The sequence below is a fragment of the Phyllostomus hastatus genome, unplaced genomic scaffold (assembly GCF_019186645.2).
Source record: "Phyllostomus hastatus isolate PE091 unplaced genomic scaffold, TTU_PhHast_1.1 phas_scaffold_78, whole genome shotgun sequence".
NCBI classification, from domain to species: Eukaryota; Metazoa; Chordata; class Mammalia; order Chiroptera; family Phyllostomidae; genus Phyllostomus; species Phyllostomus hastatus.
This window is the reverse complement of record NW_025334041.1, coordinates 111153970-111179887: the sequence shown is the minus strand read 5'-3', so window position 1 is coordinate 111179887 and position 25918 is coordinate 111153970. Positions and strand designations below refer to the sequence as shown.

General features: G+C 39.9%; 1 protein-coding gene across 7 annotated transcripts in view; it reads left to right on the top strand.

Moving 5' to 3' along the window:
- The window catches only part of ARHGEF33 (Rho guanine nucleotide exchange factor 33), a 116244-nt gene that overhangs the window by 41161 nt on the left and 49165 nt on the right, over positions 1-25918 (top strand). For all 7 annotated transcript variants that reach the window (XR_006784355.1, XM_045827083.1, XM_045827081.1 and 4 more), the window contains 10 exons: positions 2365-2507; positions 5041-5100; positions 6193-6417; positions 12749-12878; positions 16087-16219; positions 18056-18139; positions 19321-19404; positions 21080-21228; positions 22246-22410; positions 25045-25852. Coding sequence is in view for 6 of the 7 variants with exons in the window: in XM_045827083.1 (XP_045683039.1) it covers positions 2365-2507; positions 5041-5100; positions 6193-6417; positions 12749-12878; positions 16087-16219; positions 18056-18139; positions 19321-19404; positions 21080-21228; positions 22246-22410; positions 25045-25852 (1981 nt within the window). In the remaining variant the exon portion in view is untranslated. The remainder of the gene's footprint in view (positions 1-2364; positions 2508-5040; positions 5101-6192; positions 6418-12748; positions 12879-16086; positions 16220-18055; positions 18140-19320; positions 19405-21079; positions 21229-22245; positions 22411-25044; positions 25853-25918) is intronic.

The following is a 25918-nucleotide window of genomic DNA, read 5'->3' as shown; positions in this document are numbered from 1 at the left end:
CTGGTACCCACCATTCCCTGCAGCAATTCCCCATCTTAGTTCATGTCCATGGGTCATGTATATAAGTTCTTTGGCTACTCCATCTCCTATACTGTTTTAACATCCCCTATACTGTTTTAACATCCCCCTGTCTATTCTGTATCTACCAATTTGTACTTCTTAATCCTTGCACTTTCCCCCCATTCACCCTCTTCCTCCTCCCAGCTGGTAACCCTCCAAATGATCTCCATATCTGATTGTTTCTGTTCTGCTTATTTGCTTAGTTTGCTTTTTTAGATTCAATTTTTGATAGTTGTGAATTTATTGCCATTTTAATGCTCATAGTTTTGATCTTCTTCTTTTTCTTGAATGAGTCCTTTTAACATTTCATATAATAATGGCTTGGTGATGATGAACTCCCTTAGCTTTACTTTGCCTGGGACACACTTTATCTGCCCTTCCATTCTAAATGATAGCTTTGTGGACACAGTAATCTTGGTTGTAGGTCCTTGCTCTTCATCACTTTGAATACTCCTTGCCAGTCTCTTCTGGCTTGCAAAGTTTCTTTTGAGAAATCAAGCTGACAGTCTTATGGAAATTCCTTTGTTGGGAACTCTGTGCTTTTCTCTTGTTGCTTTTAAGATTCTCTCTTTATCTTTAACCTTTGGCATTTTAATTATGATTAAAATGATTAAAATTATGATTTAATTATGTGTCTTCGTATGGACCTCTTTGGGTCCAACCTGTTTGTGGCTCTCTGGGCTTCCTGGACTTGTATGTCTATTTCCTTCACCAAATTAAGGATGTTTTTCTCATTATTTTTTTCAAGTAAGTTTTCAATTTCTTGCCCTTCCTCTAATCTTTCTGGCATCCCTATGATTCGGATGTTGGCATGTTTGGAAATGTCCCAGTCTTCTTATATTCTCCTGTTTATTTATTTTTTATTCTTTTTTCTTCTTGCTGTCCTGGTTGAATGTTTATTTCTTCCTTTTGTTCCAAATCATTGATTTGATTCTCAGCTTCATCTACTCCATTGTTGATTCCTTGTAAATTTTTCTTTATTTTACTTATATAATCTTTGTTTCTGCCTGGGTCTTTTTGTGCTGTTGAAGTACAGTGAGTTCCTTGAGCATCCTAATAACCAGTGTTTTGAACTCTGCACCCGAGAGACTGCTTATCTCTTTTATTTAGTTCATTTTCTGGAGTTACAGTGCACTGGTAAGTTAGATGGGGTGGAGCATTAGGTAATCTTCAAGATGGGGCAACCTGTGTGAACCAGGTTGATGGAGTCTCCAATATGGTATTGCCACTCTGTGGCTCTGTGTGAGGGAGGGCTCCGAAAGGGGACAGTGCTGCTTCATGGCCTCTGGATTTTATCTGGAAGGAAACTGTCCCCTGGCACTCATCCTGAAGCCAGATGCTTCAGTTTCTGTCCATATGTCACTGGTGCCTTTCTAGCTGCTGCTCTGGTGCTGTCCAGAGGGAGTGAGTCTGCATAAGTCCTAAGTCAGTTGTGGGCCCTTTAAGAGGAGACTGCTGAGAATCCCACAGTTTCTTCCTCCATCCCACCCCCCACTGGTTTTTACAGCCAGAAGTTATGAGGACCTATCATCCTCCTGGTACTGGAACCCCGGGCTGGGGGGTCTGGTGTGGGACTGGGATCCCTCGCTCCCAAGGTATCCCTCCTGATTTTATCCACCACACTTGGGTGTGGAACTGCCCATTCCATGTGTCTGTGTCTCCATGTCTCCGTGCCTTCTACTTGTCTGTTTGAACATGACTTCTTTAATTCCTTGGTTGTAGGACTTTCATACACCTCAATTTTCTGACGATCCTTGTTGATGTTGTATTTTTGTTGTCTATTGTAATTTTTGCTGTGGTTGTGCAAAGAGGTGGCCATGTTTACCTGCACCTCTATCCTGACTGGAAGTAAATATACATAATCTTTACTGTTATATGTTTTAATATTATCAAATTAAAAATAGAAATATGGCAATAATATTTGTGTGATCCTGGAGAATAGCTTATTGTTTTCCGTTGAAGACCTGCTGCCTCCTGGCACCTTAGTACTGCCTTGTTAAATTAATGTAAATTATCCTAAGCAAATTGTCACCACTACAAACTTTATAAAGATCCTGATGACAGGGAAGCCAGTAACAAAAAAATAAGAATGTAGATGTTAAAATTAGAAGGTGATTAATAGATATTTAAATTTCTCTTCAACTTGGTGATAAATTAAGTTGCTAGTACTCGACAATTTTTAATTTACTTAAACAGCAATTTTATATGGTTCACCTTAATAATTTAAAAATTTTCTTGAATTATTCTGAACTGAATCTCTTCCTAATCCACCAAGTATTAAGACCTTCTGCTTCCCTTCCCTAGGAAAATGCAAAAAGAAGAACACGGCCCACAGGCTGGGCCTGGTCAAGCACAAGGAAGTCCCTTCCGTTCAATCAACGTCCCTGAGCCTGTTATTCCAAATGAAGACTTTACAAACATTCTGCCTTCTCAAGCCTATGAAAAAGGTACAGTTCACAAGCATTAGCCAAGCATTTAGCCAAGCATTTTTTTCCTATAATCTGAGGGTCAAAGTAGTAGTAAGAATGGGCCTAAGGTCTTCATTCTTTTTAGAGGAAAATGGTATGTTGCTCAGAATTTTCCCCCTTGTATATGGAATTTAAAAGAATCCAGAGGATCTGAGAAACCTAGAAATTAAAGAGTCTGCCTAATTTTAAAACATTTTCTCTTTTGGGAAAATACTTGGTGTTCTAAATTTCAAGGGGATTAAAAATAGTTTGTTGCACAACCATAGGGCAAGAAATGTTAAAAATTATTCGCTCTAATAAATTGTTTTATTCCCCATATTACTTCTCAGCCCTTGTCTCTCTGCATAGACATTTTAAAAATAGCTGTATTCTTAGCATAGAGATAAAATTGTGTGCTCTGCTTTTTTTTTCAACAAAGGTTTCACTGATGTAAGAAAGTCATATATACCCTAACTGGCAGGCAGTGCCATCAGGGGCAGTCTAACTTTGCACTGTCTGCACCCTGAAATTGTCACCAGCCACATCCCTGATCTGTGATGTTAGAACAAATAATAAAAAATTATACTTGGGCAGTACTGAAGCAAACTAGCTTTCTGGGGGATGTCCGCAGACATCGGTTAGTGACCTGTATTGAACTGAGGAAAAGAAACTAAACAAAAAATGATTGCTACTTCTTTGTATCCTCAATAACACCTAGCAAAACATGGACAGGAGAATGAATGTAGATATTAACAGTGTTTAGATAAATCTCTCTCTCTCTTTTTTTTTTTTGTTTTTTTTGGTCATATGTAGAAAGTCTCCAAAAGAGGCTCGGTGACTTCTCAATCCATTATAAAGTCCTCAAGGGCAGGACTGGTGGTTCTCTACCCTTATGGCTTAATGTACAATTAGGCTCATATATCCAATGACCATAAATATATTTTGAATAACTGAATTTAAAAATCAAATGGCTTTTAATAAGTATTAACTTCAAAGTACAGATTTTATTTTTTATTTTTATTTTTACCCATTTGAGTAGTTATTTTAGGGACTGATAGGTGCACCCTGGGAAAACTCACTTGACCTGCCTGGAATGTGGGTTTATGGTAGGTGGCTCTGTTTTCTTTGGTCTGTGTCATGGACAGCATGACATAAAAGATGGTCTTGTTAGGAGAGATTACAGGATGGGCTTGGAAAGTAAAGGTCAGGTCAATGCTATATCTGAGGCAACTGAACATTTTTACAAGATAAATGATTACAAATTATATTTTTAAGTGCCCAGATAGATTAAACTAGCTGTTTAGTGGCAACTCCTCCTTCATTCGCTGTTATGTAGGCCTGGCTTATATAACATTATTTCTTCTACCAAGTTGCTACAATAATTTGGGAATAATGTGCCATAATAAGTCACTATACCATTGGTAGTAGGTTATATTAAAACTCAAGGTCAAAGGACTAAACTTTCAGAAAGGATTAACTTACTCACTGTTAGTTATAATATGGTGCTCCCAAATTTAGTAGCTTAAAATAGCAAACATTCATTATGTCACAGTTTCTCTGAGTCAGGAATATGTACACAGCTTAGCTGGGTGCCTCTGGCTCAAGATCTCTCTTGAGGCTGCAGTCAAGGTGTTGGCCATAGCTGCTCATCCTTCCTTCTGTCCATTTACCTGTCCATCCACCCACCCCAGACATTGATTTAGGTGATAGGATATAGTACTGAACAAAACAAAAAAAGCTCCTGCCCTCATGGAGCCTTTGTTCTGAAGGAAGCAGACAATGAACAAGATAAATAAAATACATAATATGTTAGGTAGCAATAGGGAGAAAAGTGAAGAAATACAACTATAATTTTATAGTATGTGCCAGGTAAAGACCTGAAGGAGGTGAGAAAGTTAGGAACTATACTGAGGGGAAGAAAGGCAACAGCCAGTACCAAGGTATTGGCAGGAACATAACTGACATGTTCAAAGAACGGCAAAAAGAACCTAAAGCAGAGTGAACAAGGAACATAATAGGAGTTGCAGTAAAAAAAAAAAAAAAAGAAAAAGAAAAAAAAGAAGAAAGGAAACAGCAGGCAGGGAGAACAGCAGATGTTTTAGGGTCTTATGATCATTTTAAGGTCATTATAAAACTTTTATACAAAAATGGGAGGCCCCTGGAGGGCTCAGCAGAGAATGGCAGGGTCTGACATTTTAATAGCACCATCCTGGCGCCTCTCATCATTACCCTCTCCACCATCATGGTTAAACAATAATTTGCAGTTTACCAGGTACCACTTTAAGCAGTTTACAAGTATTAACTGATTTAATTCTTATGGTAGTCTATGAGGTATGTACCACTATTATATCTATTGATAGGTGGGAAAAGAGCACTTGTCACACTGTATTGCTATTTATTTATTTATTTACTGCTCTATCTGCTCCAGTAAACTGTGAGCTCTGTGAGTCTGTCCCCAATGCCTGGCTCATAGAGAGTGCCCAGTCCATGTTACTGGAATGAATACTGATTGAAAGCTTTCCTTTCTCTGCAGCCCAAGAGTCCAGATCCATGCATATAGGAGACAGTAATGTGAAAGGGATGATGGGTCCTGGTAAGTGGCCCTTCTTTGAGTTCTCTTTTCTTCTGGCAATTCCACCCTTCCCCTTTTTCAACCTTCCTTGTTTCTACTCCCTCAGTCCCAAATCAGGCATGAAAAAACTCAGGTAAGTTAAGCATATTGGTTATCAAGATTCTGAGATGTGCTGGATAAGGTCAGTGACTCAGTTAAACCCAAGGACAGAGAAGGTGTGAGGAAGTTTAAGACCAAACCACTATTTTGATTCTTTCTGGTGCCTTTCAATTACAGACGAATTAACATTTGCTGAGAACTCTCAGGTGTATGTAGCATGACATAAGTTTTGTATGAACCACAAATTTTATAGTTTACTTCAGTTACTTTCAACCTTTTTCATTTCATGGCACACATAAACTAATTATAAAATTCTACAGCACACTAAAAATATATTTTTGCTGACATGATAAAAAATAGGTATAACTTTGATTCGTTCACACCAGATGGCTATCATTGTGTTGTCTGTTGCCATTTTTTAATTTGACAATCTAAAGGAAAAGAGCTAAGTGTCCCTGACTAAATAGACAGGTATTGTATGTATTAAAAATTCTTGCAGCACATTGTTTGAAAATTGCTGGCTTATGTAATTTAGAAGTTATTTACTTAATAGACAATTCACCTCAATTTTATAGATTATTTCATCTTCCCACATGTACTTACTCTTTCCTTTTTGCAATTCACCATCATCAGGGCCAAGGAGGACAAGGTCCAAAGATGGCATTGTCTTTGGCACCTTCTTCCTTCTCTTTTTGTACTCTCTTTTCCAGGAGTGCTACAGGTACTTGGTGTACTCACCTGGAATGAAGCAGATAGAAGGAGTCAATACATACTACTATAAATTAATTACATTTTTTATAAATTTATTTTTTTTTAAATTCCTTATTTAGTAGAGACTATGTACAAAGAGTAGAAGACATATAGACCAGAAACAGAGAGGTGATCCTTTGTAATTGTAAAAATGTTTAATCCTTAGTTGATCTATTTCATCCTGCACATGAGCATCGTATTTAAGAATTAGTAACAAATATAATTTTTAAAAATTAGATCTTGATGTCAAGTGTTATTTTTCAGGAATGAACCCAACAACTCCAGAATCAGAAGAAAACCTCAAGCCTTGCCTCCCAGCTGATATCCAGTCTAAGGGCCATCTGCCATCTGGTGTGTGGAGGCAACCTAAGGATGGTAAAGAGTGGGGTGAGGAATATGTCACAAAAGACCACCCAGATAAACTCAAGGAAGTTGGCCAGGGCAGACATAGCTCCTTGGAAAATGTTTTATGTGAAACCTCTTTAGCTGGTAAGTCCCAAGGAGGAATGCAGGCTAAAATTTTATTCTTTTTCTTTTTTTTTTTTAATTTGTAGAGAATCTTTATTTTTATTTATTTTTTCCTTTTTATTAAATTTATTGGGGTAGCACTAGTTAAAAAATTATATACATTTCAGGTGCACAATTCTACACCACATCATCTATACACTGTGTTGTGTGTTCACCACTCTAAGTCTCTGTCCATCACCATTTATCCCCCCATACCCTCCCCCACCACCCTCTTTCCATGCACGGCCCACTTGCAATCACCACACTGCACTGTTTTTCGTGTCCATGACAGACTGAAATTTTAAAAAATATGATGGACCCAAGGGCTAGAATCCTCAGAATTTAGATTCATTGGACATATGAGGCCACATAGTATCTGGTTTCTTTGCAGATGAACTACAACCTTGTAGAGGTGAAGGGAAACACCAGAAGCCACACAGCCAGCTGGGACTACCACCTTGATTCTGGGTGTCCATAACATTTAGTAATGTAGTGCTTTGGGGCAGGAGGGGAAGCATAAATTTGACATAGAAGAGGGCGGAATTTTGTGAAGGGCACTATTTGGTCAGTGATGTCGGATCCTCAGTATGTGAATCTTATATCAGTAGTCTACTACCAAAATGTCAAGCACTGCAACAGAGTCTGTCCTTCCTTCTTCACTCTTTTTTTCCTTCAAATCACAAATTATTACTAAATACTTAGTATGTGTCAGACAATAGTATTTCCCTTCAACTATTTTGTGGGAGGTAATTTTTAAAAAATTATTATCAAATACATGAAAAATTAAACAGTACGAAAAGATTTACTACAAAAAACATCAGCAACCAATTTAAATTCTTTTGGCAGGTTCTTCTGGTACTTGCTTCTATATTTTTAAAAAAGTTTATGCTGCTATTTTATTTTTAATTTTATTTTAACCATTGTTCAAGTACAGTTTTCTGTCCTTTACTCCCATTCCAGCCCACCTATGCTGCTATTTTTAAATCAATACTTTATTGAGGGTTAATTTACACAGAGTGATATTTACAATGCTTAAGTTCAAGCTCATTGACTTTTTATATGGGGATACCTCCTTATGATGATTACCCAGATCAAGATAAACAATATTTCTATTACCCCAGAATGTTCTCTCAGGCACCTTTCCAGCCAATACCCACCCAAGGAACCACTATGCTGACTTTTGTCACCATAAATTAGTTTCTGTCTGTTCTTGAACTCCATATAAGTAGAAAAATACAATATGTACTTCTCTGGATCTGGCCTCTTCCTCTCATATAATGTGGTGTATACAATTCATTCAGTAGTTCATTCCTTTTTAAAATCACATTGAATGAATTTACTACAATTTGGTTATCCATTCTCCTGCTGGTGGACATTTGGAGTATTTCTGGTTTCAGACTATTACGGATAAAAGTTCTATAAACATTCTTATGTAGGTCTTTTTTTTGTGTGGATGTATGTCCTCATTTCTCTTGAGTGTGTACCTAGGAGTGAAATCTCTAGGCTATAGGCTATGATTGTGTTTAACGTTAAAAGAAAACATAAAGCGGTTTTTCAAAGTGGTTGGAACATTTTATTTTACCAGCATTGTACTAAAAAACCATTTGCTTCACATCCTTCCCAATATTTAGTATGGTCAGTCTTTTTAATTTTAGCCATTCTCCTCGGTGTGTACTGGTATGATACTGAAGTTTTAATTTGGTTTCCTCATGACTACTGACATTGAATATCTTGTCATATGCTTACTGGCCATTTGTGGTTCTTTTATGAAGTGCCTATTTAAGTTCTTTGTCTAATTTTTAAATTGGGTTCTTTATCTTTATTATGCATTACTAAGATTTCTTAATATATTTTGGAGTGAAGTGATCATATATGGGTGAGTCTCATTTTAGACCCTATATTCTTTTTCTTAAAGTATATTTTATTGATTGTGCTATTACAGTTGTCCCAATTTTTCCACCTTTTCCCTCTTCCACCTGATACCCCCCTTCCCTCCAACAATCTGCCCCCTTAGTGTCATGTTCATGGTTCATGCATATAAGTCCTTTGGCTTCTCCATTGCCTATACTGTTTTTAACCTCCCCCTGCCCATTTTGTACCTACCAATTATGCTTTTCAAATCTGTGTACCTTTTACCCCATTGTCCCCATTCCCCCTCCCAGTTGATAACCCTCCAAATGATCTCCGTATCTATGATTCTGTTCTTGTTCTAGCTGTTTGCTTGGTTTTTGTTTTTTTTTTACATTCAGTTGTTGATACTTGTGAGTTTGTCACCATCTTAATGTTCATAGTTTTGATCTTCTTCTTCTTAAATAAGCCCCTTTAACATTTCATGTAATAATTAATGGCTTGGTGATGATGAATTCCTTTGGCTTTACCATGTCTGGAAAGCACTTTATCTGCCCTTCCATTCTAAATGATAGCTTTGCTGGATACAGTAATTTAGGTTGTAGGTCCTTGGTTTTCCTCACTTTGAATACTTCTTGCCAGTCCCCTCTGGCTTGCAAAGTTTCCTTTGAGAAATCAGCTAAGGAGTCTTATGGAAACTCCTTTGTAGGTAACTGTGCTTTTCTCTTGCTGCTTTTATGATTTTCTCTTTATCTTTAACCTTTGGCATTTTAGCTATGATGTGTCTTGGTGTGGCCTTCTTTGGGTCCAACTTGTTTGGGGCTCTCTGGGCTTCCTGGGCTTGTATGTCTATTTCCTTCACCAAATGAAGGATGTTTTCTTTCATTATTTTTTCAAATAAGTTTTCAACTTCTTGCCCTTCCTCTACTCTTTCTGGCATCCCTATGATTTGGATGTTGACACATTTGGAGATGTCCCAGAGTCTTCATATATTGTCCTTGTTTTTTTTGAATTCTTGTCTCTTCATTCTGTTCTGGTTGAATGTTCAATTCTTCCCTTTGTTCCAAATTGTTTATTTGAAACCTGGCTTCCTTCCCTACACTGTTTATTCCCTGTGGATTTTTCTTTATTTCACTTAGTGTAGCCTTTATTTCTTCCCTATGTTCTTGCTGTACTCAATGAGTTCTTTGAGCATCCTGATCACCAGTGTTTTGAACTCTGCATCTGATAGGTTGGCTATCTCTGTTTTGTTTAGTTCTTTTTCTAGGGTTTTGTTCTGTTCTTTCATTTGGGCCATATTTCTTTGTTTGCTCAATTTGGCAGCCTCTCTATATTTGTTTCTGTGTATTTGGTAGAGCTGCTTTGACTCCCTATCTTGGTGTACCTGTTAAGTTATATGGGACAGAGCCTCAGGTAATTGCTAGGGCAGGGCAATCCACTTCATTATATTTTGTGGCTTTCTGTGTGGTGGAGGGGTCAGAGATGGGACAATAATACCGCCTGGCTTCTGGAGGCTTGCCTGGCACTTGTCCCATTTATAGTCACTTCACATACTGCCCATATGTAACTGGCACCCTTGTAGCTGTTGCCCTGGTGGTGATTCCTAGAGTGGGTGGGTTTGTATATATTCTAAGTCTGTGCAGGTCCTTTAAACGGACTCTGCTGAGAAACTGGCAGTTTCTTGTGTGGTCCCCACCCCTCCTGATTTTTACAGCCAGAAGTTATGAGGCTTTATCTTCCTAGCACTGGAACCCTGGGCTGCGTGGTCTGACCTAGGGCTGGGATTGCTTGCTCCCCATGTATCCCTCTCTATTTTTAGCCACCACACTTGAATGTGGGACCGTCCATTCTATTGCCACCACCACCTCTCCATGCTATAACATGTCCTCTCCAGCCCAACTCCCCATCTCTGCCCCTCCTACCTGTCTGGTTGACTATGGCTAATTAAATTCTTGGTTGTCAGGCTTCTATACAGTTTGATTTTCTGACAGTTCTGGGTGTTTTTTTGTTTTGAGGTGATTTGTGATTCTTTTTGTGGTTGCTCAAGGAGGCGAGTTATGACTACCTATGCCTCCATCTTGACTGGAAGTAAACCCTATATTCTTTTTATTCCAATTACCAGAGAATTGACATCTTAATAGTCCTGAGTCTTCCAATCAAAGAACATGGTATATGTCGCCCTTTATATAGGTCTTTAACTTTTTATAGCAATGTAACCGAAAAAATCTATCATTTACATTCTTTTTTTCTTTTTTAAACATTTGTCCTACAGACCTCTATCATCCTACTCCATTCTGGCCCATTGTATTTGCCATTCTGCAACTTCCTGGGCTTCCCAGAAATTCCCTTCGTAATTCTCCTATGTTAGATTCCTGTTTGTTCATTTTAATCTTCTGTGTGCTTGGTTTACTCCTTATTTGATGAAATCCATCATCCAGTAGCTTACATATGCTTTGCTTATTAGCTGAATGTAAAATCATTTTCCCTCATCACTTTGAAGCAATTTTTCCATTATCTTCTAACATCTAATATTCCTGTGGGAAAGCCCAATGCTCTAATCCCCAGCCCTTTTTATGTTACCTGATTTTTCTCTCTGGTAACTTTTAGGATCTTCTCTTTACCTTTGGTGTGTTAAAGTTTCTCAGTGATGTGTTGTACCCTACAATGACATGAAAATCTTTTTGATTTATTATGCTGAGGACATAGACCCTTTCCTCGGGAGATGATATCCTAGTATTTTTTCTCTGATTGATTTGATAATATCCTCTCATCCATTCATATTCTTTTCTGTGAAACTTCTAATAAGTTGATGTTGGATCTCCTAGATTGGTTTTCTCCATTACCATCTTTTTCTCTTCTATTTGTCTTCAATATATCTTTTTCTTAGTATTTTTTTGCGGGGGGGAGGACATTGAAAGGAGTGGTAAGCAGATTTCCTTGACTTTATTTTCTACTTGAAAAATGTCATAAAGTTTCTTCTTTTGTGGATTGTTCTCTTTAAAAAATAGTGTCCTGTAATTTTTAAACACCTAGAATATTTTCCTCATATCTCTTTGAGGATATTAATTACAAGATTTTTAAAAAGTTTTCTTTAGGTTCAGCATCATCTCTGCTTTTTAAATTAAAGTATAACTGACATACATTCCATAACATTATATTAGTTTCAGATGTACAACATAATTTGATATTTGTATATATTGTAAAATGATCACCAGAGTAAGTCTAGTTAACATCTGCCACCATACATAGTTATACAATTCTCTTTTATTGCCATGAAAACTTTGAAGATCTACTCTTTCATTTTTTGAAGACTTTAAGTATTTATTTTTAGAGAGGGGAAGGGAGGTAAAAAGAGAGACAAGGAGAGAAACATCAATGTGTTGTTGCCTCTCATGTGCCCCCTACTGGGGACCTGGACTGCAACCCAGGCATGTGCATCAGCAGGAATTGAACCAGGGACATTTCCAATTGTGGTACAATGCCTATCCCACTGAGCCACACCAGTCAGAGCTAAAATCTACCCTTTCAGCAACTTCTGAATATATAATATATATCATTAACTATGGTTACCATTCTATATATTACATCTCCTGCATTGTTTCTTTATTCAGTGTCACCCTCTTCTTTAAAAAAGGAGATGTGTGTATATTTTTTTTCTTCTCTTTCTTTTATGGTATAAGCTTCATTCAAATGTCTGAGGATCCTTAGCTAATTATTTATATCTAAGAGAGAGGCTCTAAAGAACAAGAAATCTGAAATTCTGTATTGGCCAAGCTTATCAATAAGTGGGCTTCATTACTGGCTAATTGGGTGTCAAATTAACTTTCTGATAGGTGGCCTCTTTATGTCAGTGTCTGGAGATCTTTTCTCCTTAGGCAGTTCAGTTTCTCCAGAAGGAGATCCTCCAGTCCCCTGCCTGGAGAGTATAAGTCTGATATTGTGGGACCTGCAGGGGAAGAGGCTGAGGGGAGTCTCAATGTTCAGTATGCAAGCCCCTTGTTTTCATTTTAGCATTTCAACTCTGTCTTCTACTATTTCTGATGTCTTTAGCCCAGATACTGGAAAGGAGGGCTTCTCTGGTTCAATTTTTCCCCTTTTCCATGAGGTAGAAATGAGGAAGCTTTCTGGCATAGGGTGGGACCTGGAGGTTCATTGCACTTTATGTAGTCTATGTCTCCTGTTGCAGCACAGCTGCTCATTTGCACTTTCTGTTGTGTGTGGTGCCTCCAGTCCTCAAGCCTCTCTTTTCTCAGCAGATTTCCCATCTGCAGATGAAAACACCAAGGTTTTGTGCTCTTTACTCTGCTGAATTGATTAGCATTCCTCCATTCTATTTCTCACATTCCCCAAACTTGCTGATGTCTCTTTTTATTGCTTTCCATATCTTTTTATTACTTTCTATTATTTCCTAGGGTTTGGGGGAGGAGCGGTTCACAACATTTCCCTCCTTGGTTTGTTTTTAAAGCTAAAAGACAGACTGTGGCTCTGGAACTGCTTGAATCAGAAAGAAAGTATGTCATTAACATCTCTCTCATCCTGAAGATCAAGGCAACATTCCAGGGGTCAGATGGAAAGAGGAATTCCAAAGAGAGAAGGTATCCATGTATTCATTGCCTTTGCTTTTCAGATTGATTAAGATTTAAGGTAAGTGTTTATTGTTTCCACTTTGGGAATTCTGGGACCTGTACAGAGTTCCAGAAATAGTCTTTGAAAACAGAACAAGCAGTGACAGAAGGTAACCTCTGGTTTTCTAGGCTGTTTCTGAAGCCTCCATGTGTACTTTAAATAGACCACCTGAATGAAATACAGAACAGAATGAGAGGTGTTTTTCCCTATTGGTGGTTCTCCTCATGCAAAGATTAAAATAAATTAACATTCACTGTTTTTCCCATAACAACTGGTAAGCACTTCCTACCCCTGTTGGAACCTGGGGATGAAAATAACACCCACCACAACTACAATCTGACACTCAAACCTGAGGTTGCCATGTCTTCTCAAACCTGTGAAATAAAAATGTCAGATCTTCCCTAGAAAAAAGTGTAGTGCTCAGGAGTCTCTCCAGCTTGTCTCAAGACAGCCCTGCCCCATCCTGGAAGGGCTGGAGCTGCAGGGAGAGGCACAGGCTGTCAGCAGAGAGGCCTGAGTGGATCTTGTGGGCTGTGGCTCATTTGTTGGAGGATCACAGAAGCTGGTGTTTTTGGCTTTTTCTGGTCTGATTCACCCAGATAGAGCTACAACCTCAAAATCAAAGAGTCTTCTCTGAACACTTGTGGGCTGGGGCAAAGTCAGCTCCACAAGATTGCCAGTTAGCTTTATAAGCTAAACCCCAGTGCATCCACGAAGAACTCAACAAGCTGTATGCTGCAGATCACCACCAGGTGGCACATGTTTCATGATCAAATTTAGCTACATCTTGCTGCTGAAGTGCAGTATTTGGCTTAATACTGGACTGACAAGAGCTATGTTATTAATTTGAAACTATAACTGAATTTCCCTTGATTGCTTTTAGTTTATTTCCCTCATTGTTTAGGTACCAAATGGTGGGAATTGAAGTGACTTTGAAGGCTTTAAAAAGAATATGCTAACTATTCACATTGCCATAATTTCACTCCTATTAAGGGATAGAAAAGAAGTTGAACACTTAATACTTTCATCTTCACAAAATAGTTGCTTCTGGCAGTCAGGTCTGAATCTAGACAAAACAGTGAAATAGGTTAAGTATGTCTATACTTCTTGCCTTCTTTCTTCCTCTGCTCTCCATCTCCTGGCTCACCTCCTCCACAATCCTCCCTGATTTCAGATACTATCCTTATTAAATTAAAAAACTTTTAAAAACCTGTTTTCAATATTTGGTAGTTCATTGCCCTTCATGTAACTTATGTATTTCCATGACATTTGAGGGGAGCATTAGCCTTCTCTGACCCATCTGAAATCTCAAACTTATCCCGGGGACAATCCAGGAGGTATCCTGGACTCCAACCAAGTTACTAGCTCTCCAACTCTACAAGTACATTGGGCACAGTATAGCAGAAGACAGTGTCCTCAAAAGAAAAGAAGGGAGGAAGGGAGGGAAAGAAGGAGGGGAGAGAATAAGAGAGAAGAGACAAGGGCGAGAAGAGACAGGGGTGAAGTAAAAGAGAAGAAAGTCAGGCAAGGCCAGGAGAGGAAAGGAAAGGAGAAAAGAAGAAAAAAGATAATCCAGTCCAAGACATACTACATAACCTATATAGAAGGCCCCTCTCATAGTCAGATCTCACCATGGTGCCCTAACACCTTTCAGTGTCACACCAAGAATATTACCCAAAGTCATTGATAGCCTCCTGGTGGGAAAAAATCTTTCATATCTAGTTCTTTTGCTGGTGCAGTTTTTCTTTCAGTTCAATCAATTGTGCTTTCCTCCATCAACTTTATGATCTCCCAATCCAATTGTCCCCTGGCTATCCCTCCAAATTCTCTCTGATCTGGACAGGAATTACTTAGGTCTTCCAAGTCCACTGCATCAGCCATGAGAGCTTGGACCAGGAGGCCTCTGCTCCCATGCTTCTGGATCAGCTGGCCTCACATGTTTGGAGGCCAGTGGCACAGGAGGTGGAGGGGCAGCAGACAAAAGTGGAAGGAATCCTTGTATCACAGGAGGCAGCTGGGTGCCCTATTCTGGTGTTGTGGGTTTTCTCTGAGCTATAGTCACAGGGGCATCTTTGCTTTAGTTGGAAATGGGTTGAAAATTTTTTCTCTCGAATTGGTGTCCTTCCTAGTGTTCTCAAAAAAAAGTCTGCTTGTCCAGGGTTGGCAAAGCATCCACTAATTAGTTGTCCACTGGTTTGCTCTCACTGGATCCTAGGGAAATAGCCAAACTCTGTGACAAGCAGGCCATCACTTTCACCTTTATTAAACTTGAGATCTTGAACGCAGAAGGAACCTATTTTATATTCCTCTAAATCACCAAGTTAGACATCAACTCCTTGCTTATAGCCCAGCAAAACTTCATTTCCTTCTGTTTCTTCCTTCCTCGTTCCTATAGGTCCCCGATCACCCCACCATTCCCCATGTAATCCCCCTTCTTCTTCCTTCCATGATTCTTTTCTCTCTCCTCTCCTTCTCTGACATCACTCCTCCTCCCTGCATTTCCTCTGGAAAAAAACGAGGCTCACTGAGATGGGTTAGAGGGACTATGAGAGTAGAAGGGGACTCTGTGAAACTCCAGGGAGTAGCTGGCCAGGATTGATCTGTAGCCTCCCATTCAAGACTCTGTCCTTGCCCAGTATTCTTAGAAATCAAAGGACAGAGAAAAAAAAAAAAAACACTTCCATACCCCTTTCCCATGTGCTTTTAGTTGCCAGCTTTAAATAAAATTTCCTATTTATGTAAGTTGTAGTCTCCTACCCAGTAGCTGAGAATGACCAAGTGACACCTTGTGCTGTCATCTGCAACAATAATGAGACTATTTTGCACATCAAGTGAGAATAACTGTAAAACACTGAAAAAGATTTCCTTTAGAATTTCCACTGTCACATAAATGACAGTGGACTGGTTTGGCTTTAAAAAAGCCAGTCAAGTAAGGTGCTCTTTATTATGTCAACACACAGCATTATAGGAGTCATCAGTAAAGGGGTCTTTTTATATCCTGAGGATATCTGCTATTTGGTCTACAATGACAAACTTTTATTTTTTAATCCCAAATGCAGGTCTGTGACTCAGAACATTCTGAATAACTAGGAAAATGGACTCTGCTGTATATTTTCTTGTAGGGGCTTTTCTTTTCTATGCCTGGTTTGGGTGATTCTTTCTCTGTTCTGTTTCAAGCCTCTTTCCTGGCTCTTTACGGTACCTTGTCCAGCAGCACTTGGATTTGCTTCATGCTCTGCAGGAAAGGGTCCTGAAGTGGCCACGCCAAGGAGTCCTTGGAGATTTATTCCTTAAATTAACAAATGATGAGGTAAGTTTTTAAATGATTCTTTATAAATTTGAATTATATTCATCTGTGTCCCTCTTGTCCACTTCTCTTAATAGAGAATCTGGAATCAGTAAATTTCTGAGCTAGAAGAACTGCCGAGATCTAGTCTAACTTCCTCATTCTACACATAATATAAAGTTCAGGGAAATTTCGACTTCGCTGAATCACCCAGCTAGCTAGATAATTGTAGATCTGTCAGTGGAACCTGAGTTTTCTAACTTTCAGTTCATTATTTTCCACTATACCATAACTGCTGAAATTGAACATGCACATATATGTGTGTGTATTTGTGTATATTTATACATAAATAAATGCATGCATATATTCATACATACACATAAAATAAATATATGAAAGTTTGCATATATGTATGTACTTTCACTTACAATTTCATTCCTTAGAGATTTTTTGAAATGATGGGTAGCTATTTGTCTTGAATATTTTTGTTTTCACTGCCTTGGACGGGGTCCTAAGTTTCAAAACCTCTGTGGTTCTACAAATTAAATAAGATCCAGGCCAGAAGTTGCAAACTCAAATGCCTCCAGAGTCAGACAGTGATATGAACGAGTAGAAGTAGGTGGAATTTAACACAAGAGGGAATGTTGAGAAACGAGTTTAAGTGGAGCTGACGTGCTTTTCTATAAGGAATGACTACTTGGCTTTATCCAGTTTTTATGCAGGAAGAAAGACTAGCGTTGCAGGATCTGATATTTAAAGGGCAGCTGGAAATCCAGAATTTTGTACGAGATTTTCTTATCTTAAAAATATTGTGTGGGTTTACAGGAACAAATTTAAAGGACACATGGACAAAAACTAGGGGGAGAGTGGTAATGGGAGGGAAGTGGGGAGGGATGGGTGGGTGGGCTGGAATGGGAGTAAAAGGGAGAAAACTGTACTTGAACAATGATTAAAACAATAAAAAAAGATTTAAAAATATATTGTGTGGCCCTGGCTGGCATAGCTCAGTGGATTGAGCACGGGCTGTGAACCAAAGTGTCACAGGTTCGATTCCCAGTCAGGGTACATGCCTGGGTTGCAGGCCATGGCCCCCAGCAACCGCACATCGATGTTTCTCTCTCTCCCTCCCTTCCCTCTCTAAAAATAAATAAAATTTAAAAAAAAAATATATATATATATAGTGTGGGATAATTAAAATTGGTCTGCAAGCCAGATTTTGCCTGCATTCAACCTCTGTATATCAAAGATTCTCAACTGTGGATAATAATACAAAGTTTACAAATTACCTAGTTGTACAGATTAGAGTAGATGTAATGTTACCCTGCTCATATTGCTTTACTCATTTGTATTCAGTGTGCTTTCTTGGGTTAAGATCTGTTATTTCTGTGTAAATATAACTTTGGAAGCTGAGGATTATTTTCCCAAAGACATATTACATAGGTGAACATGTGATTGGTGGAAAAAGTTGAGAACCATTGGTCGAGACACTGTGAAGTGGGTTGAACAAAATCCCTCATTTGGATGTAGGTGATTAAAATGAAAAGTAATTTTAAAACAAAATATGCATTTTTATCATTAAACAATTTAAAAATACTTTTTCAGTTTACATAATTCCTCTCCTCTGCCTTAGTTTATCATTTCACTTTTTCCCAAGTCCATAGGGATATCTACCTTAAAACCCAAAAGTTTTTTCAAAAAGATGAATAAAAAACAAGAACACATTAATGAACACATTAAATGCATGATTAAGATAATCTCTGCAAAGTACTTCTTTTTGATATATATGACTATAAAAAAATATTGGCTACTATCATTCCTGTTTCCAGGTTCTTATCATGCATTTTTATGTTTGTTTTCAAGAATAATTTCTTGGATTATTATGTTGCCTACCTGAGGGACCTGCCTGAATGCATCTCTTTGGTTCACGTCGTTGTTCTGAAGGAGGTAAGTTCACTCTATCTGCACATTACCCTTTGGTTACCTGCGTATCATATGATGTTGCTCGCCCCCTTAGGACATACAGCACATGCACTCTGAGCTTGTCTTCCAGGTTGGGAAATGGCTTGAGCAGAGCCACTGATACTCCTCCCTGGTGTTAAAGAAGCTCACTCGAGGATGAGTGCCATTGCTTTGTCCCTGCTTTGCCTTACTGACCATCAGTTCCACTCCACTGGAAGTTAGGCAAAGTAAACAGATTTTCTAAGCAGAGATCTTCAGGCTGTAGCCTGTATGTTGTATGAGGAATTTTTTTTGGCTCAGAAATATGAATCTGAATATTAAACTTATATAATCTGACTATTAAACTCAAGTCATCCTATATGTCATTTTTTAAGATTGTAAAGTGATTCTAGTCATGTAGATTTAAGAATTGCTTGTGCACTGCTGTATTAGGTGTGCAACAAGCACATATAAATGTAAAACAATTCTAGTTATTTTAGTTTAATAGGAAGAAACCATATCAGAAGCCCTAAAGTTAAGAGTTAATCAAGTTTCACAAGAGGTGAGGATCTTACTAATTTTCTACATTACCCTACTACTCCCAACTCAGTATAATGCCTACCACACATTAGTACTCAGAAAATATTTGGGAAAGGGGAAGGGAAGAGAAGAAAAGGAAAGGGAAGGAAAGCAAAGGGAAGGAAAGGAAAGGGACATGGAAAAAGTCCAACTTGTCTCCTGCTGCCAGGCCAGCTGGGCAGTTTCTAATCATATTCTTTCACCCATTCTCATCAGGCTCAAACCACCCTCAGTGCCTACTAGTAAACCATTGTAATGATTACTTGCTGGAGAATCTTAATGACTTCATTCAGCTTAAATATAATTAACTGAGTGCCCACTTCTGTATAGAACTGTGCTGATATCTGGGGTTGAGGATGGAAGGGGCAATTTGAAAAGTTGGGTAGATTCAAAGGAAGTACATGATATGCCCTCTGCTAAAGAACTGTCTCCTTGAGCATGTCCTTGAACAAGTGGCCTGTCCAACGAGAGATCAATGCTTCATGGCACTCTGGAGGAAGAAAATGCTCTGAGAGTCAACTTTTTCTACTCTGATGGGACTGGCACTGGGGTTCTGAAGCCAGAACTGGAGGGACAATGAAGAGTGATTCTACCTTTCTTTCATTCAGGGTGATGAAGAGATTAAATCTGACATCTATACACTGTTCTTTCACATAGTCCAGCGCATCCCTGAATATCTGATACATCTGCAGGTAGGCATGGCTGGGCAAGCCTCCAAAGTGATTTTCAGGCTAAACTATTGTTTTTGGCTTCCAAGAAACACTGTGAGGGATCAGGAAGGAATAATTAATATTTAATAATTAATAATTAATAATTAATATTTCTAAAATATATTTAAATAACTTAAGAGTGTTAATGACTTCCCTACCCCACCTTGTGGTATAAGCTAAAATCTCAGTCTCTTAAAATGTTTGGCTCATGATGCCTGCCTTTGATGTTCTGTCTTCATTTACTGACAATCACCACCTCTGCTGATGCAGAATCTTTCTATAGCAGCTCCTACTAGACTCTACCTATTCAGTCCCTTCCACCTTTGTTCTACAGCCATGTATCCCCTAACCCTCACTCCCCACCCCCCACTCTGGAATCTAAGAACTATCTATGTAACCTGCCCACTTAACTGCTACCCTGACTACTTTCATTTGGCTTGAGTGCATGGGTTTACCAAATATTGCTTCTTATTTTATGTCACAGAAGAAGCATGAAGAAACTGACAAGCTGACTTCTCCACATCATTTTCCCACAGGTCTTATCCACCTTGGAGGAAGTAGAGTTGAGAGAGAGGCTCACCAACACCCTTACCAGCCCCTCTTCTTCCCACCACCCACCTGTCCCGGTTTATTTGCTTACTGACCTCTCTAAGTAATTCAATGAAAGCATCTTAGAAATGCTTGGGATTTATCACAGGTGGAAGTAGCCCAGTATTGATATCAAAAAGATTTTCAATTGTATGGCTTTAGATATTAAAATACTTTTCTCACAATAATTATTTTATTTAATCCTTCCAACAATCCCATGAAATAGATAGGTATCATTACCACTTTTTTAAAAGATAAGGAAATGGAGAGGCAAAGAAGTTAAGTAACTTCCCTAAGTTAACACGCCTAATAGGTGAAAAAATTTAGGACTGAAACGCAGGTCTTACAAACAGCATGGTAAATAAGAGTCCTGGTTCTATTGGCTGACTTGAGTTCAGATGCTGGTTGTGCTAACTAACTACATGTGTGACCTAATGAAGATTAGTTAACTTTGCTGTATACATTGATTTCCTTGTTAAGTGAAGGTAAGAATGGTACCTATCTAATGAGGTTATGGTAAAAATTAAATGAGAAAATATATGTAAATGACTTAGTGCTGGCAATGGGAAGTACTCATTAAGTGTTCGCTTTCCCAAATCCAACTTGCATGCATGTTCCACTAGAGCTCAGTAGTCAATGTAACAGAAGGGACCACTAGGCCAGGATTGGTCATATACCCCGCCTCTTCCAGAGTGCCTTGATGCCTGGTATTTTTGCCATTGGTCTGACTCCTATGGGTTATACAAGTATTGCTTATCAACAGTAATTGTTAAAATGGCTCCATTACCTCAGAGATCTAATTAATAGATACTTACAACTTTTCAGATGGAATTATCTTATGTTCACATCTAACTCAAATAGGAGCAATAGTGACTTTTATTTTCTCTTCGTGTGATGGACAAAGAATACAGCAAGTTTAACTCTTCGGCTTATAATTAGATTGGTCGTATGTATTGTTTTGATTAAATAGTTACCAAATTCTCACAACAAATCAAGGCAAGGTGCAGAAGAGATAAAACAACTTTTCATTCTAATTATGCAATACTGCTTCCTTTTTTCCTTCATCCAGAATGTCCTGAAGTTCACAGAGCAGGAACACCCTGACTATTACCTACTTCTGGTGTGTGTTCAGCGTCTTCGAGTATTTATCTCACACTACACCCTGCTGTTTCAATGCAATGAGGATTTGCTTATTCAGAAACGGAAAAAGCTCAAGAAGTAAGGTTCTGATTGCAGTCTAGAGGGTTGATCAGAGGCTTCTGAGAACAGGACACAGACAATGTGGGTGTGTGTAACAAGCAATCACATTATATGTTAAGTGGCTAAAATGCAATGACAGTAAGAAGAGAAGGGGAAGGAAGAGAGGTGGCCAAATTGGCTACAAGAGGGGAAGCACCTACTACCTGGTGGAAATTACTTAAAAAAAATAAGCACTTTCACCTTAATGCTTATCCAGACCCTCTCATATCTCATGTTGACCACCATAAAAATAGTTTCCCTAAACTCACCAGATTTAAAAATACAGTTTAAAGGCCAGAGTGTGGTTTCTTTTAACTCAACAAATAGTTATTGAGCACCTATTTGTGTGTATCAGGTACTATTTCTATGCACTGAATATACTGCAATAAAAAATACAGACAAAAATATTTGCCACTTGGAGCTTACATTCTAGATGTGGGGAACCAATAGATGCTGATAAGTGCTATGGATAAAAATAAAACAAATAAGGGAGAGGAGGGTGGTTGAAGAGATTTCATGCTAAGAAACAGGAAGGGCTTATGAAGGAGGATCTGGGCTTCAGAGAAAATAGAAGAAACCAATAGCAGCGCTTCCTAATGACCTGGATTTCTTTCAACCTCATCACATCCTAATAAGAGTCATTTCTGTAGGTGCTTTAGACAAGAAAAAAGTGTTATCTCCCAAGCCAGGGCTCCTCTAATGGGGGACATCTCCCCATACCACCTCTTTCCCCCAAACTCAATTCAGCCAATTTATCAGCATCTCTACTCCTGTCAACATCCAGTTCGCACACCTATTATATAAGCAACCTGGTATGTAGAGGGCCCTGGAGAGCGAGAGCAAGAGAGAGAGAGAGAGAGAGAGAGAGAGAACAAACTTCATAGCTGAGCTTCATCTGAGAAACGCTGTCTCCCTGTTTTTCTTGGTATAATCCGTGCATTTAAAGAGCCAGTTTCCCACTGCACACTCTGAACATTATTATTTCCATTCTGTTAGGTCATCCATGGCAAAACTGTACAAAGGGCTGGCTTCCCAGTGTGCAAATGCCGGGCAAGATGCTTCCCCCACTGCAGGCTCTGAAGCTGTCCGTGACAGTGGGATCCATTCGGAAGAGATGTTGCAACCCTACCCTTCTGCTCCAAGTTCTGGCCCTCCCGTCACGTAAGCACCTGTTGCTATGGAAAGGCTAATGGCAATGCCTTTGGGTCCCAGACAGTCTGTGTGAGGTAGTAGGCCAGCCTGGATTGGGAGTATGACCAACACAACTCCTCCATCCCTCTTATTCCATCAGGCTTCTGTGTGACAGGAAAGCAGGTGACCCAATGTTATACCCCAGCAGGGGTGTCCAACGTGTGGTCCATGGGCCACATGAGGCCCAGGATGGCTATGAATGTGGCCCAACACAAAATCATCAATTTACTTAAACCCTTTTTTTGGCTCATCAGTTTTTGTTAGTGTTTGTGTATTTAATGCGTGGCCCAAGACAACTCTTTTTCTTCCAGTGTGACCTAGAGATGCCAAAAGGTTGGACACCCCTGTTGGAAGGGCAGGCGTAGAGGCTGAAGGTCACTCCCAACAATTTGGTAACTGCACATAACCACCCTCTATCTATGGCATGAGTCTCTTTGGGTTTGAACAATGGTAGAGTAGAAGAGAGTATCATAAGAAGACAGGAAGGCATTTTGCAACCCCTTGAAAGGGAACCCGCCTAAGTTCTCCAAAACATATAGTGGAGGGAAAGAGAATCTCATTCAGGGGTCAGTGAAAAGTCTGGGCTCTGAGGATAGAAAACAGGTCTGAGGTGATCCAGAACGAATGCTGTTTAGCCCTTTCCAATTCTCCTAGAAGCTTTCTCAGAAAGGGACTGCATAAGCTCTGTTCTTCACTTACCATAGCTTCTCTGAAAGCTGTTCTGGGCAGTGGATGGATTTGATAGCCTTTTAAAGTCTCTGCATACAACCCTCTAACACACTAGGCTGAATTCTCTTTCAGCAAACCTCTTGATGATATTTAGAGTAATGATTAGACCATTTATTTATCTGGAACTCACTTTACCTCTGAAGGATAAAGGCAGCTTGGCTACTTTTGGAACTAGGGGTTCTGGAAGAATAAGGGAAACCAAAACTCAAAACTCCAAATCCCTACTTTACTAAATATAGACAATTCTCACAAAAGTAATTTCTTATACTATAATTTCACCTTTGGGTTTTATTCTTAAGCAAAATGTACTAGTCATACAAGAAGCTACTATACTTTCCTAAAATTATAATGAAGTTAGTCAGAGGTAAGCCATTGAGATTATTTCAATTTTTAATTACTGCAGTCTTTAAAATACCAATTACAATCATTGGAAGGAGCAACTGGTCACTAATGCAAAATAAATCTCATTTCCTCCATTTGCTCTTATCTCTTAAAACTGAGAACATTTATCAGTGAGAGATTGGAGTGGAAATGAGGAGCGGCAGGAAGGAGAAATTCCACAATCATTCTGAAAACCATGAGACATTAACCTTTCTAAAAGCACAGCCAAGGACGCTTTCTATAGAGAAAATCCTAGAAGTCCTGCAGGGAGAGAACTCAACACAGAAAAAATATCCTTTCCTAGGTGGAGAGTGGAAGAAAGATAGGCAGGAATTGTATATTTACTTTGTGGACCATTTCAGCTCTTAAAACAATGATAAAATTATTGTTTTTGAAGTGCAACAAATAGAGCCAAAAAATGAAATCCCTAGGGATTATACTCAGACTGAACAAGATGGCTGCCGTCACACTCTGTTGGGAAAATAGTCAGAAACAAAATCCAAGTTAAAAGAGAATTCAAGTCAGGTCAATATTCCATTTTACTATTTCATTCCACCTCTGTTAAGAGTAAGAGCCAAGTTTCATCTTAAGATTACGGGAGAAAGATATTCAATGTTAGCACTGCCCATGTGTATTCTTTATGCATATTCGAAGGTAAAATTAAATATGAACAAATAAACTAGCGGAATAACCAGATTGGGTCAGTGTATAGTAACCCGCTCACATCTGTCTGGCAATTAAATTCCAGCAGAACAGGCAAATCACATCCTTTTGATGGGTATGCCATCCTAGTATCCTACGTAAATTGTTATCCGTGAGGGGAAAAAAAACCCCCATGAAATTGGGCCTATTTAGAGTGAGAGCCTTTTCATTTTGGTAGTTTTTGTGGAAGTTTGAGACAACTTATATAGCATGATTTATAGCCACAGGGAATTTGTTTCACCTTTTTATTACAAAAAAAATTTTCAAATATACATAAAAGTAAAGTTTAGAGTGAATCCCATATACCATCATCCAGGTTCAGTTATCAACATCCTACCATATTTATTTTACTTAAGAATTTGTTCTTACGTGTTAAGACCCATGAGTCAAACACAAAAGTTGTTTCCACTATTTTGTATGACACTACTAGGGCTAGAGGGGAAAGAGAAGAGTTACCTTGGAGCCCTGATACATGGCGGGGAGTGGCCCACTGGCCATCTCGACGCAGTGCCTCCTGGCTCAGACGGATACCTCAGGCATCCCCTTTACAGACATCCATTGTCATTCTCCTACTTGGGGGACCAGGGCTCGTGGGAACTCCTTAATCAGAGAGGCGTGTGGAGCTCGGTAGGTAACACATGTAGGTGCCTGGGAGGGGCAGAGAGACCTGGCACTTTTGCGCCTCGGCAGCATCAGGCAGGAAGGGTGCTGCTCCTGGCCTCAGCTGCTTGGTGAGTGGCCTGAACTAACACACCGTAAGCACTCCTCTCTTGTATTGTTTCCCCTTTAAAGACATTTGCTGCCCCCAATGAAGAAAAGCCAACAACAGCAAAGCTTGATGGAGAGTATGCAGCCGGGGAAGCCCAGTGACTGGGAGATGGAGAGCAGGAAGCACGAGAGGCCCGAGAACCTCCTGGCGCCCTCGCAGTTTTGTGCCGCCGAGCAGGACGTGAAGGCGCTCGCCGGGCCCTTGCAGGCCATCCCGGAGATGGACTATGAGCCCTCGCCGGCCGAGCCCTCGTTGGGCAACGTGGAGCGCTCCTTGCGCGCCCCGGCCGAGCTCCTGTCCGACGGCCGCAGCTTCGTGCCCTCGGCTTACGAGGAGTTTGAATATGGCGGCGAGATCTTCGCGCTGCCCGCGCCCTACGACGAGGAGCCTTTCCAGGCCCCGGCCCTCTTCGAGAACTGCTCGCCCGCCTCTTCCGAGTCCAGCTTGGACATATGCTTCCTCCGCCCTGTCAGCTTCGCTATGGAGGCCGAGCGGCCAGAGCACCCGCTACAACAGCTGCCCAAGAGCGCCACGTCGCCCGCGAGCAGCAGCGGCGCCTACAAGCTCGAGGCGGCTACGCAGGCGCACGGCAAGGCCAAGCCGCTGAGCCGCTCGCTCAAGGAGTTCCCGCGCGCACCGCCCCCCGAGGGCGTGGCCCCGCGCCTCTACAGCACGCGCAGCAGCAGCGGCGGCCGCGCGCCGCTCAAAGCCGAGCGTGCCGCGCAGCCGCACGGCCCGGCCGCTGTCGCCACGGCTCGCGGTGTGCCCAGGGCCTATTTCCCCCAACAGAGGTCCCAAAGCGAAAAACAGACCTATTTGGAAGTAAGGAGGGTAAAGTAAAACCGAACCCCGACCCACAGCGCTTGCAGTCCCGGACCTAGATAGCCAGGGGGCAGC